Genomic DNA, 12,653 nt, shown 5'->3' with positions numbered 1-12,653 from the left:
GCCCTCCCTGCCTCACTGTTCCCCACGTGGTTCAAGAGCCTTCCTGGAAGTTCCTTCTTGGCACCGCCTCGTCTCTGTGACTTCTGACCCTTTGTGACCCCTGACTCTCACAGGCGTGGGCCATTCTGTGTCCAGATGCCCCACGAGCTCATTCCTCACTTTGGACACTGCCACGCTGACACTCCCAGGTGTGCGTGTGCAGCCTGATCACTGCAAGCTGCAGACTTGCCTAGGGAAGGCCTTGGCCACATCCCCACTAGGATCTTAAGAAGCCTGAAGGCCATCCCTATGTCCCTCTCCAGAGTCTCCACCTGACAGTTGCTTGGGCAAAGGGGCCTAGATTCAGCCTGGGTGTGGCCAAGTGCCTCACTCCCTCTCGCCAGGTCCCTTTCCCCACTCTGCCCTCCTGACTCCTGGGCTCCTGCCACAGGCCCTTTGCACATACCCCTCCCTGGGGTCTCAGGGCCTCCCTTCACTTCTTTCAGTCTTCTCTCACCTGTCATCCCAGACCACCCGCCTAGACCTAATACCCCAAAGGCCTGTCCTCCAACTTGATTTTTCTCCATAGTTCTTATCACCTTCCCTCTGGAAAGTGCTGATAGAACTTTCTAGAACCATGAGAATATCCTAAACTATCAATCCAATACAGGAGCCACCAGTCACATGTGGCCACTGAACACTTGAATGTGGCCTGCGTGGCTGAGGAATGCAAATGTGTGCTTTTATTTAAGTTTAAAGCTGTACCAGCCACCTGCAGCGAATTGAATGTAAGCGGCATGTCACTTTAAAGTTTCTATCAGCCACACTTTTTTAAAAAAAAAAGGAAAAAGGAACATGTTAAGACTTTTTTAATAGCACATTCTAATTAACTCAGTATATCCAAAATATTGCCATTTCAATATGTAATCGAGATAACAAAAGGACCAACAGGGTATGATGTTTTCACTCTGGTTTGCATACAAAGCCTTTGAAATTGGGTGCATTTTACACACACGGCACGCTTGAGGTCTGGATGGGCCCCATGGGAAACGCTCCGCGGTGGCCACAGCGGGCTCCAAACATCTGGGTGCATCTGTTGTGTTCACAGCTGGGCCCCTGGGGCCTGTGCAGAGCAGGTGCTCAATTAGCCTTCACTGTGTGACCCTGTCAAGGGCGAAGTCCAAGGGAGATGGGGGTCGTGGGATGTGGTAGTGGCTCTCTGGGTCTTTTTCACCCCATCCCTCCAGAATCTCTCTCTGGAATCTTTGGCCCCACAGTCCTCCTCTGTGCCCCGCCGCCCACAGCACTGGTCTCCGAGCCCTGCCCTCTGCCTATGCTATGCCCTCCACCCACCCACCCGCTCCTGTCCTCACCGGAAGGCGTAGGAAGAGACAATGAGGACCAGGGTGACCACGTGGTGGACGAGCATGACCACTGAGTCTTTGCGCCAGGTGTCCATGTACAGCGTGGCGTAGAGGGAGTGGCCGTAGAAGCTTCCCTGCAGCAGGTAGGCAGCTGCGATGTCCCGTGGCACCACCATGCCCGGCGTCCAGTCTGGGGAGAGCCGAACCTCACCATAAGGGACCTTTAGGGTCTTTGGGCACCCCCCGAGTGACCCCGTGACAACCTCCAAGCCATGTGTGCGTCCTTCCCGTACCAGGGTCACCACGCATCTCTGATCCCAGATTTTCCACTCCCAGTTCTCTGCCTGTTATATTTTACTAATAGGTGTTTTTTTTTTGAAGAACAGTTTTGTGTTTCTAGAAAAATCAAACAGATAGGACAGAGAGTTCCTATATCCCCCCTCCCTCGCAACACACCCACAGACTCCTCAGTGAGCAACACCTTGCATTAGTGTGGCACGTTTGTTGCAAATGATGAGCCAATAGAGACACATCATTATTAAATAATTCCCAGCTCTCTTTCTTCAGGAGGAGGTACTCCTACCCTGGAGTCCGTCACCTGCAGGATTGCCATCTCTGCCCCGGCTCCCCTTCCGGCCTCCTCCTACCAGGCCCCTGTCTTGTCAGTGTCCCAGACCCCGTCCCTACAAATCCCCAGCCCAACCGAGGATGCTGCCTGCCTAGCTTCAACATGAGACATGCTGGGGTGCCATGCCGCCGAGTGTGGGGTCTCCCATCAGGTGGTCCCTGCCTCCCTTCCCCTCCTGACTCCCCACCTCTTCCCCTGCCCCTTCTCTGCCACAGCACCAGGAACCGCCAGACACTAAGGCCAAAGGCCATGCACTCCTCTGCTCACATCAGCCTGGAACTCTCTGGGTTGTTCCCTGCTCTCTGGTCACTCCTTTTCCACCCACCCCCTCCCAAAACATACCCTCCTGGCTCCATCTGGGGCCTCTTGCTCCCCCTTAGGGATAACCTACACCTGGAGCCCAGCTGCCCCCTAGACACCCCCGTGCCCCCACCTCAGCAACAGCCTTCATCTACGCCTGGTCCTGCAGCCGAGACCCACCTGGACCACCACCTAAGGGGCCCCTTTTCTGTCCACGCCTCTGCTCACTTCCCCGACCCCTGCCGCCCCAAGCTGGGTCCAGGCACTGCCATTTCCAGCCCACAGCACCCCCTGGCACCCACGCCTGTCTGCCCCTGTCCTCACACAGCCCTGATGGCCGTGAACACACAAACCATCACAGGCGACCCAGCAAGTCCCCTCTAGGCAGGCGTCTGAGAGAGCGGAAAACGGGACTCAAGCAGATACCAGTACGCCCGTGTCCACGGCAGCACAATGGCCAATGGGCAGAAAGGACCCGGACGTCCATGAGCAAATGAATGATGGGGTGATGTGTCCACACAGTGGAATATTATTCAGCCATAGGAAGGAACGGAGCTCTGACAACTCCATGGTGCTGAGCGAGGAAGACAGACAGGAGAGGCCATGTGGTGTGTGACCCCACTGAGGTGAAGTGTCCAGAACAGGCCAATCCATAGAGACAGGAAGCAGACTGGTGGCTACCAGGGGTTGGGGGAGGGGGAGTGGCTGCTGATGGGGATGGGGTCTCCTTTTGGGGTGCTGACAACGTTGTGGAACTAGACAGAGGTGACGGTTGCACAACACTGTGAATGTGCTAAATGCTGTTGAACTGTCTGCTTTAAAATGGTTCATTTTCTTAAACTGTGGTAAGAGAGATACAACATAAAAGTTACTGCCTGAGTCACTTATAAGTGCACAGGTGGTGGCATAGAGCACATTCGCGGTACTGTGCAGTCATCACCACCATCCGTCTCCAGAACTTTCTTAATCTTCCCAAACTGTAACTCTGTCCCCACGAAACACTAACTCCTCTGCCCTCTTCCCCGACCCCCACCATTCTATTTTATGTCTCTAGGAATGTGACAACTCTAGGGACCTCATATAAGTGAAATCCTACATACAGTATTTTTCCTTTTGTGACTGGCTAAAGTGGTTAATTTTATGTTATGTCAACTTTAGCTCAAGAAAAAAATGCCAAACACCCCACAAATCAGATCTCTGCCTCTCCACCGCCACTTACACCATCCGGCGGTTCCCCAAGACTCAACAGCAAAACCCGCGCTCCGTCCTCAGCCGCCGCCAATGCTTCGATCTTGGTTCCAAGCTCTTAACACTCCACCACACACACCTGGCAGGTGGCTTCGTCCTCCTTCAGCCCTCAGCTTGCAGCTGTGCCCATGGGCACCCCAGGTGTCACCATGCCCACTGGACCCCAGACCCCTGGGCTCCCATCTGCATGCAGGAGGCCCCTCTGCAGGGACATCCTGCTCCAGGCAGCACCCATGAAGCCCTGGGGACGGCTACGTCCTGAAGAGCTACTACCCACCCATGGTGGGGGCTCCACAGAAAGAGGAGGACCAGGTGGGGACCCTCCCTGCAGAAAACTATCAGGGGCTGTCTCCTGGTGTCCCCAAGGGATAACATACTCAGAGGCCCAGGAGCTCCTGTGCCTGCTGCCAGCTCTGTGTCCTATCACCACGGCTGAACTTCCTTGGCCAGCCTCAGGCCCCTGATTGAGGCAGAACCAGAGTTGGGGGGGCCATGTAACGTATCTTCCAGACGGGGCTGCTTCTCAGCATGAGAGTCAACACCAGGGTTTGGTGACACCCCTGGGGCATCCAGGACCAAGGCCACCTCAGCCGATCATGACCCCCTGTCCTAGGCCACTGAGGCATGAGACCACTGTCCAGCACCCCGCCCTATCCTTGGCACAACAGGCCCTTGGATTTGAGGTGACTGCCTCCAGCCTAAAACCTGCCTCCCTGGATCCCACAGTCCCCTCTGGCCATCTCCCTATTCATTCATTTATTTTTTTGAGACAGGGTTTCGTTCTGTCACCCAGGCTAGAGTGCAGTGGGACAATCATAGCTCACTGCAACCTCAGACTCCTGGGCTCAAGGGATCCTCCTGCCTCAGCCTCCCGAGTAGCTGGGACTACAGGCACCACCATGCCCAGCTGATCTTTCTATTTTTAGTAGAGATAGGGTCTCGCTCTTGCTCAGGCTGGTCTCAAACTCCTGGCCTCAAGCAATCCTCCTGCCTTGGCCTCCCAAAGTGCTAGGATTACAGGCATGAACCACCACGCATGGCCTTTCTGGAAACTTCTGAGGCCCAGCTTTTGTTCAGGGTCACCAGAGTCAGCAAAGCCTCCCCACTCGTTCTCTGGCCTTACCTTTCCAGCTGGCTGCCCCCCTACCCCCTCCTGCCTCTGCACCCCCTCCCCATGTCACGTGAAAAACGGGGGCATCCAGGCTCAGTCCAGGGGTCTTCCGTTCTTCATTGGGAACTCTCCAGACAGCTGCAGGATGTTCAAGTTGGGAGCTGGACCAGACCCTCTTCACTGAGGCTGCTGCTGTGGGGGTGGCTCTACCTGGGGTCTCCCCACAGAGGTAACTGCACAGCTGGATAAGGTTGTTGTTGGTTCCTGGGTTGTGGGTGTTTGCTCAAAGCAGGTCGAAATGTCCTGGTGTCTTGAGGCTAGGGGCGTCCAGGGTGGGGCGATGGACTTTGGAGCAGCTCTCCCAGCCCTGGTTTGGTGGTGGAGGCTCTGGGGTGGGATCTTGGGGTCCAGGTGCAGCGCTGGAGACTTGGGGACGGTATCGTCATGGACCTGATGGGATTTCTGGAGGCACAAGGGTGGAGCCTCAGGCTCCAGTGTGACAGCCTCACAGCTGGGGCTGGGGAGGAGCCAGGAGCAGAACCTCTGAGCCAAAAGCGGGGCTATGCAGATGGCGCTGATCTGACTGGAGGGTGGGGTCAGGGCCAGGCAGGCAGGAGGCAGTGGGGGCCTGGAGGGTGGGTTCGGGGCTGAGCAAGCTGCAGGCTGCTACTCAGGCACAAGGATCCCATCTCACTAGAGATCCCAGACCCTGGCATCGTCCCCACCCTCTTCCTGTCTCACACCCACCTCTGGTTTGGCAGCAAATTCTATCAGCTCTACCTTTTAAATGTGTTTTTAGAGACAGGGTCTAGCTCTGTCGCCCAGGTTAGAATACACTGGTGCAATCGCAGCTCATTGCAGCCTGGGACTCCCAGGCTCGAGAGATCCACCTGTCTCAGCCTCCCGAGTAGCTGGGATTTCAGGTGCATGCCACCATGCTCGGCTAATTTTTAAAATTTTTATAGAGATGGGGTCCTGCTATGTTGCCCAGGCTGGTCTCAAACTCCTGGGCTCAAGCGATCCTCCTGCCTCAGCTTCCCAAAGTGCTGGCATTACAGGTGTCAGTCACGGTGCCCAGCCAACTCTGCCTCAAATCAGCCACTTTTCTCCCCTCCCCTCTCAACCTCTGGGGCTGTCTTGGTGGGAGCCCCCTAGAGCCCGAGCTCCCACCCTCAGTTCCCTCCTGGGCCCCTGGGCAGATCGCCAACCCACAGTCACATCCCTCTTAGGTAAGTAACAGTCCTCGGTCCTCCACAGCAGTCTTTGTATTTCCTGCCTGACTCCTTCCTCCAGGTCCCCCTCAGAGCCACCTCCACTGGGGCCAACCCCATTCCCATTGAAAACTCTCCGCTCCCCACCTCCTCGACACCCCACACCCCCTCCTCCCTCTGCCAAACTTTTCTCAGAGAAAGTGGGGGACTTTCTCTGACCTGCTTCCAGCTGTGTGCAGCACAGGGCCTGGTACACAGCAGGCATTCCAAAAATGCACACTGAAAGAAGTAGCTAACTTATGAGCATCATCTGTAAGAAACTGGACGCAACTCCAAGCCCAAAACGTTAAGAAAGTTCAATTATGGGCCAGGCGCTGTGGCTCACGCCTGTAATCCTAGCACTCTGGGAGGCCGAGGCGGGCGGATCGTTTGAGCTCAGGAGTTCGAGACCAGCCTGAGCAAGAGCGAGATCCGGTCTCTACTAAAAATAGAAAGAAATGATCTGGACAGCTAAAAATAAAAATAAAAATATATAAAAAAATTAGCTGGGCATGGTGGCGCATGCCTGTAGTCCCAGTTACTCAGGAGGCTGAAGCAGGAGGATCGCTTGAGCCCAGGAGTTTGAGGTTGCTGAGAGCTAAGCTGATGCCACGGCACTCTAGCCTGGGCAACAGAGCGAGACTCTGTCTCCAAAAAAACAAGAAAGTTCAATTATGGGCCATCCGTCTATAAAGAAAATCGAGCAGCAGCTAACACCGCCCCTCTAGGGACTCGAGGTGTGTTACAGGGGAAAAGTGGCCCCGTGGGTGACACATCCACTTTAAGTTCTGGGCCCAGTGCCAAGAAGAGGCCTCTCACAGTAGGCTGTTCCCATCACAAAGCAGAAAACACCATTCACGTGTGTCCCTGGTACGTAGCCTGGGTGGTCAGCATGGGACAGAGAAGCCCAAACCTCCATCACAGATGGGGTTTCCTACAACCTGCCCATTGCCCGTGCTGGCCCCTGCCCTGCCTCCTCCACCGAGACAGGTCACAAAGACCTCGCTGGAGTCACCTTCCTGCCCATCCCACCCAGGGATCAGGCCCTGACGACCCCAACATCAAGTCCAATCAATTGGATGTGGCCACTTCTGTGTCTATCTCCTTGCCAAGATGGTCCAAGCCACGGGGACCCTCCCTGCTCCACATAGCAGCCAGAGGAGGCATTTTTAATTCACAAAACCCAATCCCATCCAGCCTGGCTTAAATCCATCTCATTCAGAATGAAACTCAGACTCCTGCCTCAGCTCTCTACAGACACCCTCCAGTCCCCATGCAACAACCATCTGTGTGCCCCAGGGCCTTTGCATGTGCTGTTCTGATATCTGGTATGCCTGTGTGGGCTCAGGCAGGGGTCACCTCCTCCAGGATGTCTCCCTGGACCTCAACAGGGCCAGGTGCCCCTTTATTATCCCCAGGGTCCCATCATCACCCTTGTCTTGGGGCTGGCTTGACTTCCAAGATATTCTTGGGGTCTCTGATAAGTATACGGCTCCCTTGTGTGCCTTTCACTGTGCTTTTTTTTTTTTTTTAGACAGGGTCCTGCTCTGTTGCCCAGGCTGGAGTGCAGTGGCATCATCATAGCACACTGCAACCTTAAATTCCTGGGCTCAAAAGATCCTCCCACCTCAGTCTCCCAAAGTGCTGGGGTTAACAGGCATGAGCCACTGCGCTGGGCCCTTTCTCTGTGTTTTAGGAGAGCCCTCCCCACCCATCATGCCAGGGCTCCTACCGTAGAAGACAGATGGTGGATCACGGAAAAAGGGGTAGTCGGTGCCGAAGAGCAGGTAGGAGGTGTAGCTCCAGGAGCCCAGATAGAAGAGAAACTTCCAGGCGCTCTCAGGCATCTTGGAGGCATCTCTAGGCTGGAGGCGGCACCGCTTGGCCAGGGGCTACAGGTGAAAAGGCAGTTGAGCAGCCATCAGCGCTGGGGGCCAGGGGCACTCCTCCATGGTGGGGAAACTGAGGCCCTGGGACTCCCCAGGCTGGGCAGCCCCTGTGCCCACAGCTGCCTGGAGCGTAACCAGAGCCCACAGGCACCTGCCAAGGGCTAAACTTAGTGCCCAGCTGTCCGGCTGCAGTGGCGCTGGGGAGGGGAATAAGGGGGGGACCCTGAGGGGGAAGGAGGAGGGCTGTGGAGGCTGGTGGGGGACCAATGGGGTCATCCGAGGGGAGTAGGGGGGCTCGGTGGTGACAGCAGGAGCAGGACAGGGAGGAGGAGGAGATTTGAGACATGAGAGGGGTTGTGGGGGTTGGCCCATGAAGGCATGATGGAGGGGGATGTGGGGGCACCTGGAGGAACATGTGGGGACCCCCACGGGGCTGATGAGAAGGAGCGGGGAGAACTTGAGAGGAAGAGGTCTCCTCTGGGGGAACCACAAGGCAAGGGTGAGGGCGAAGGAAGCTGCAGGGTTGGGGCAGGGAGGGGCCTGCAGCTCCAGAACTGCTGGGCCAAGCCCGCCCCTCCCTCCAAGGCTGAGGGGGCAGGAGCCTGCAGCCTGGAGCAGTTGTCATGGAGATAGCCAGAGCCAGCTCTTGTAACCCCTAGCAACCAGGCTGCTGCCAAGAAGATGAGCTTTGGAGAACCTGGCAGCCCCTCCACCCATTTCTTGGGAAGGGTAAGCCTCGAATTGGGGCAAGCATCTCCACCCAGGTTGGGGAGGGCCTGGGGCTGGAGCTTGACCTCTGGGGATGCTAAAAGTGCGGGGTGCATGACTTTGCTGTCTCTGCCCTGGTCCCTAGTAGTCCAAAGTGGCCACATCCCCTCCCCGCTGGCTCTAGCCCTCCCAGCCTTCTGCTTCCCAGCTGGAAATTGGAAGTAGGGGCAGAGTCAAAGCAGGATGGATGAAGACAGAGGGGCTCTCCTCGGCAGGCCTGCCCACCCCCCTACAGCAAAGTGGTGGCTGGGGTCTCTCCCCCATGTGGGTGACATGGGGACGGGGGCAGGGAGAGTAGCAGCCAGACAACAGCCCATCCTCGACCTAATAACAAGGGCCAGCCTCTTCCCCGCCAGCAGAGAAAGGCCCCTTTGTTGGAGCTGGGCACTCTGTCCTCGCACCCTCTACCACCTCCAGCCAGACTGGGGCAGGGTGACCCCAGCTAGTCCACAGGGGTGTCAAGCAAGCTAGAGGCCCCAACGCTTTCCCACCAGCCTCTGCAACAGTGACCCCTCCCCAGGGATCAGGTGCCAATGTCACTACCATGGTCAATCTCTGGCCGGCGCAGTGGCCTCGCCAGAAATGGGGCAATTCTGCTGTCGTCCCTTGGAGGCAGTACAGTCCAGCCCTAAAATCCCAGGCCATGTTACCTCCAAGGGAGCGACCACCAACGTGGCAGGGCGCCCAGGCCTTTGCCACCCCTAGTCGGAGGGTGGCGCTGACCCCAGACAGGCGCGAGGCAGCGACCTGGCAGCTCCTGCCTCTTCCACATAGCAGCAGGCCGGGCGGCCCCGCCGCTGCACAGACACCGCACAGACTAGGCAGCAGACCCCGCTCCAGCCCCAAGCGCGCCCTGAGTGGCCAGGAGGCACATGGCGCAGGCAACCCCAGGGGTCGAGCCCTCCCCGTTCCGTCCTGGGCTCCTCTGTCCAGAACTGGGCGCTGCTCAGTAGAGAGCGCAGAAACCCGAGCAACCCACTGCGCGGGGCCTCCTCGTCCCAAACTGACCGGAAAGGGCTCCCCGCCACGTCCTGAACACCCTACCCGTATCAGGCCCCCCTCGTCCCAGACTCAGCCGAGCCCGGCCACACCCCCGCATCCACCCCCAGCCCCGACTCCGCGCGGCGCCACAATTTTCTCCGTCCCAAGCCCCCCAACCGCCCCGGCTTCCCCCACCCAGGTCCCGGCCCCCTGCCACACTAACCCGAAAGAGGCGCGCGGTGGCCGCCGAGCGCAGCGCGGTCCAGCCGAGAGCTCCGACCGCCAGCAGCAGCAGCTCGGGCGGCGCCAGGTGCGCGTGCTCCGCCAGGCCGCGGCGGGCCAGCCCCCAGCCGCAGTCCGCGCAGCCCCGCGCCGCCGCCAGCGCGCTGCCCCAGCCCCGCTGCACCAGCTGCGCGTAGCTCGGCATGGGCTCGGGCCCCGCCGGCCCTGCCGCCGTCTCCGCCGCCGCCATGCCGCCCGCTAGCCGGCAGTTCCCGTCGCCTGCGCTCGTCCGCGGTGGCCTCGGAGCCGCGCGCCCCGCGTCACGCGCCACAGCTGGGCCGGGGGCGCGCGGGCGGGAGCTCCGAGGGCGGAGGCGGGGCGGGGCCAACGCAAGCTCCGCCCCAGCGGGGTCGCGGCCAGGGTGCGGCCACCGGGACGCGGGGTGTTCCAGAGGCGGGCCCGCGTTCGCGCCCGTTTTCCAGTGGAGGAAACGGAGGGGCTGGGAGGCGGGGAGTCGGGGGGCAGAGCGGCCTCGCGTACCCCCGTGTTGCTTCCCCAGCGCTCCTGTGCCCACTCCAGGCTCCACCACCTCACTCACCATTGTGTCCCTAATGAAGTCATGGTCTTGATCCAGCTCTTCTATCAGCACGCACTCCCTCAGCCTCCCTGCAAGGCCCGGCCGATCCCCAGGGCTGCAGAGAACAACAGGTGGCTCTGCAACAGGACCCAGCTCTCTTCTTCCTCCAGGGAACCCCCAACATGAGCAGCCCCTCCCTCACAGTCTGTCTCTGAGTCCCCAGTAGCTTGCCAGAGACCGGAGGAGCAGGCCTGGGAAGTGTCATGGTCCCCAGTCCAGGGTGGAGCCCCACTGCCAAGTGCCAGGCATGGCCAGGAGTCCCATGGAGCAGAGGATGGTGTTGCCACACCTTCGGGTGGGCCATGTCCCTTTTCAGAATGAGAACCTTCATTTACCCTACGCCTGCTAAGTGTGGGAAGGCCACGGGATGGTCCTGAGACTGTGCCAAGATGTGCCAGGACCTGAGGCCATGAGGAGGTGGCGAGGGTCCCAGGGAATGGTGAGGTCTGGTCCTGGCCCGGAGCGTTGGAGAGGCTAACTGGAGAGCTGGGAAGAGGGGCTGTCGGCCGAGGTGCCACCTGCTGGTGCCCACGATGCCCACCTTCCATAATCTACTGACCAGGCCCTGAGCCCAAAGCCCCCAGTGGCCATCAGAGGACATCACCTCACCTGGCACTGCAGGCCCCCTATTCCAGCACCCAGGACTTCCCGCTGCCACCTGGCCTTTAAGGTTCAGGATGCAGGGATAGGCCCCACAGCAGCTGGGCTGGGTCCCCCACAGCCACCAGCCCAACCTGACCTTCAGGTGTACAGGTAGAGAAAGCAATGGGGGCTTCCAGGGGGCCCCACCCCTGAGACATGCCGGAGTCTGGCTACCTCCCTGCACCTGTGCAGCCTTGAGTGACCCTGGGCTACCCCCCTCTTCCTCTATGGTGTCCTGGCTCCCTCCTCACCACACACAGGCTGGAGGGAGCTGCTGATACCAAGGCCAGCTCCTCTGCTCACGATGCTCCGTGGCTCACCCCTCACTCAGTGAAAGCCCAGCGCCTCACCACCTGCCCTCACAGCCTCCTTGGTTCCTCTGGCCACGGTCTCCCTGCTGCTCTTCCAATACGCCAATTTTGCACTGGCTGTTCCCCCTTCCTGAAATGTGGTTCCTCTGGTACCTGCAGGGCTCTTCCCTCACCTCCAGGCTTTATACAGATGTCGCCTACCTGGTGTGCCTCCCTGACCCCCATCTAAAACCCTCCCCCACCATCAGTCTCCCCAGCACTTGTCACCATCTGTCCCATGGGCATCCCACCTCTTTGTCCTGAATGTCCTCATGGGTAGGAGCTTGTCCTTCTGTGAGTTGGGGTAGAACAAGACAGGCCCAGCTGGAGGCCCCTGGACCGTCCCAGCCACCTGCCCCCGCCCTCCCAGCCAGCACTATCTGGTCACCATGGCGCCCATCAGTCACAGGAGAGGCCCTGCCCGCCCACCCACGGGCCCCAGCTCAGCCTCGAATTTCTTTTTGGCCGGTCCAGTGGGAAGGCTGCCAGTGGGTGGGTGTAGGGCAGTGGTGCAAAGTGGCTCCTGAGGCCACCTGGGCAGGGGCCAGGCCCACTCTCCCTCGGGAGATCATCCCCAGGATCCCGGTCCTGACCCCCTGCCAGGAGGTCTCCTCCAGTGGGCAGGAGGTGCTGGGGTGGGCCCACTGCTGGAGGTGGGAGTTGCTTGCTGTCCTGTCCTTGGCAACTAGGACAGCGTTCAGTTTCAGGCAGCCGCCCCCGAGACAATTGAGACCAGGCCCAGGTGGGGCAGGGAAGCCTAGTGTCTTATCTCCTCCCTGGAGATAAGCGCAGACATCAGCCAAAGGACAAAGGGTGCTGGCCCTGTCCAGCTCCCCTATACCTCACAGTCCAGGGCCACCTCAGGGCCTTTGCACAGGTCGTGCCTGCTGCCCGGGAGGCTTGGCCCCCCCAAACCCAGCCTGGCAGCTCCTTCTTATTGTTCGGGTGGACACAGCTCAAAGGTGACCTCATCTGAGGCTCAGCCAGCCCTCTCCTCCATCCCCGCTGCCCGCCACCTCCCTCCCTATTGTCCACTGCCCTTATCACAGCAGTGCTTGCTCACTGCAGGGGAGCTCGGTGGTGACCAAGGCTGGCCGTCCCAGGGCTAGAGGGCCGCAACCACAGCAGGCGTCCATCTTGGCAGTGACTCATAAGGCACTACATACAGACCTGCCTCACCACCTCCAGGCCACTCGGGGGCCTTGCTTTGAATCTGGTAGCCCCTCACAATGGCTGCATGAACTCCCTATACCTCAGTTTCCCTGTACTCACCCTTGGAGCCTT

The 12,653-nt window shown here is 59.1% G+C and overlaps 1 protein-coding gene across 4 annotated transcripts in view; it reads right to left on the bottom strand.

The window, feature by feature from the left end:
• Positions 1-12,580, bottom strand: part of CERS1 (ceramide synthase 1) — a 28,714-nt gene extending 16,134 nt beyond the window's left edge. For 2 of the 4 annotated variants that reach the window (XM_045552200.1, XM_045552207.1), the window contains exons 1-4: positions 10,713-12,580; positions 10,339-10,432; positions 7,613-7,772; positions 1,353-1,533 (exon numbers count right to left, since the gene is read on the bottom strand). In XM_045552200.1, coding sequence (XP_045408156.1) covers positions 1,353-1,533; positions 7,613-7,772; positions 10,339-10,432; positions 10,713-10,978 — 701 coding nt within the window. In that variant the 5' untranslated portion in view covers positions 10,979-12,580. Of the gene's footprint in view, positions 1-992; positions 1,103-1,352; positions 1,534-7,612; positions 7,773-9,741; positions 10,077-10,338; positions 10,433-10,712 lie in introns of those variants that run through there. The other 2 variants (XM_045552214.1, XM_045552224.1) reach the window with 2 other exon arrangements.
• Between the last annotated feature and the right edge of the window lie 73 nt (positions 12,581-12,653).

Source organism: Lemur catta, chromosome 1, assembly GCF_020740605.2.
Source record: "Lemur catta isolate mLemCat1 chromosome 1, mLemCat1.pri, whole genome shotgun sequence".
Lineage (NCBI taxonomy): Eukaryota > Metazoa > Chordata > Mammalia > Primates > Lemuridae > Lemur > Lemur catta.
This window is presented reverse-complemented; position numbering and strand designations above follow the sequence as displayed.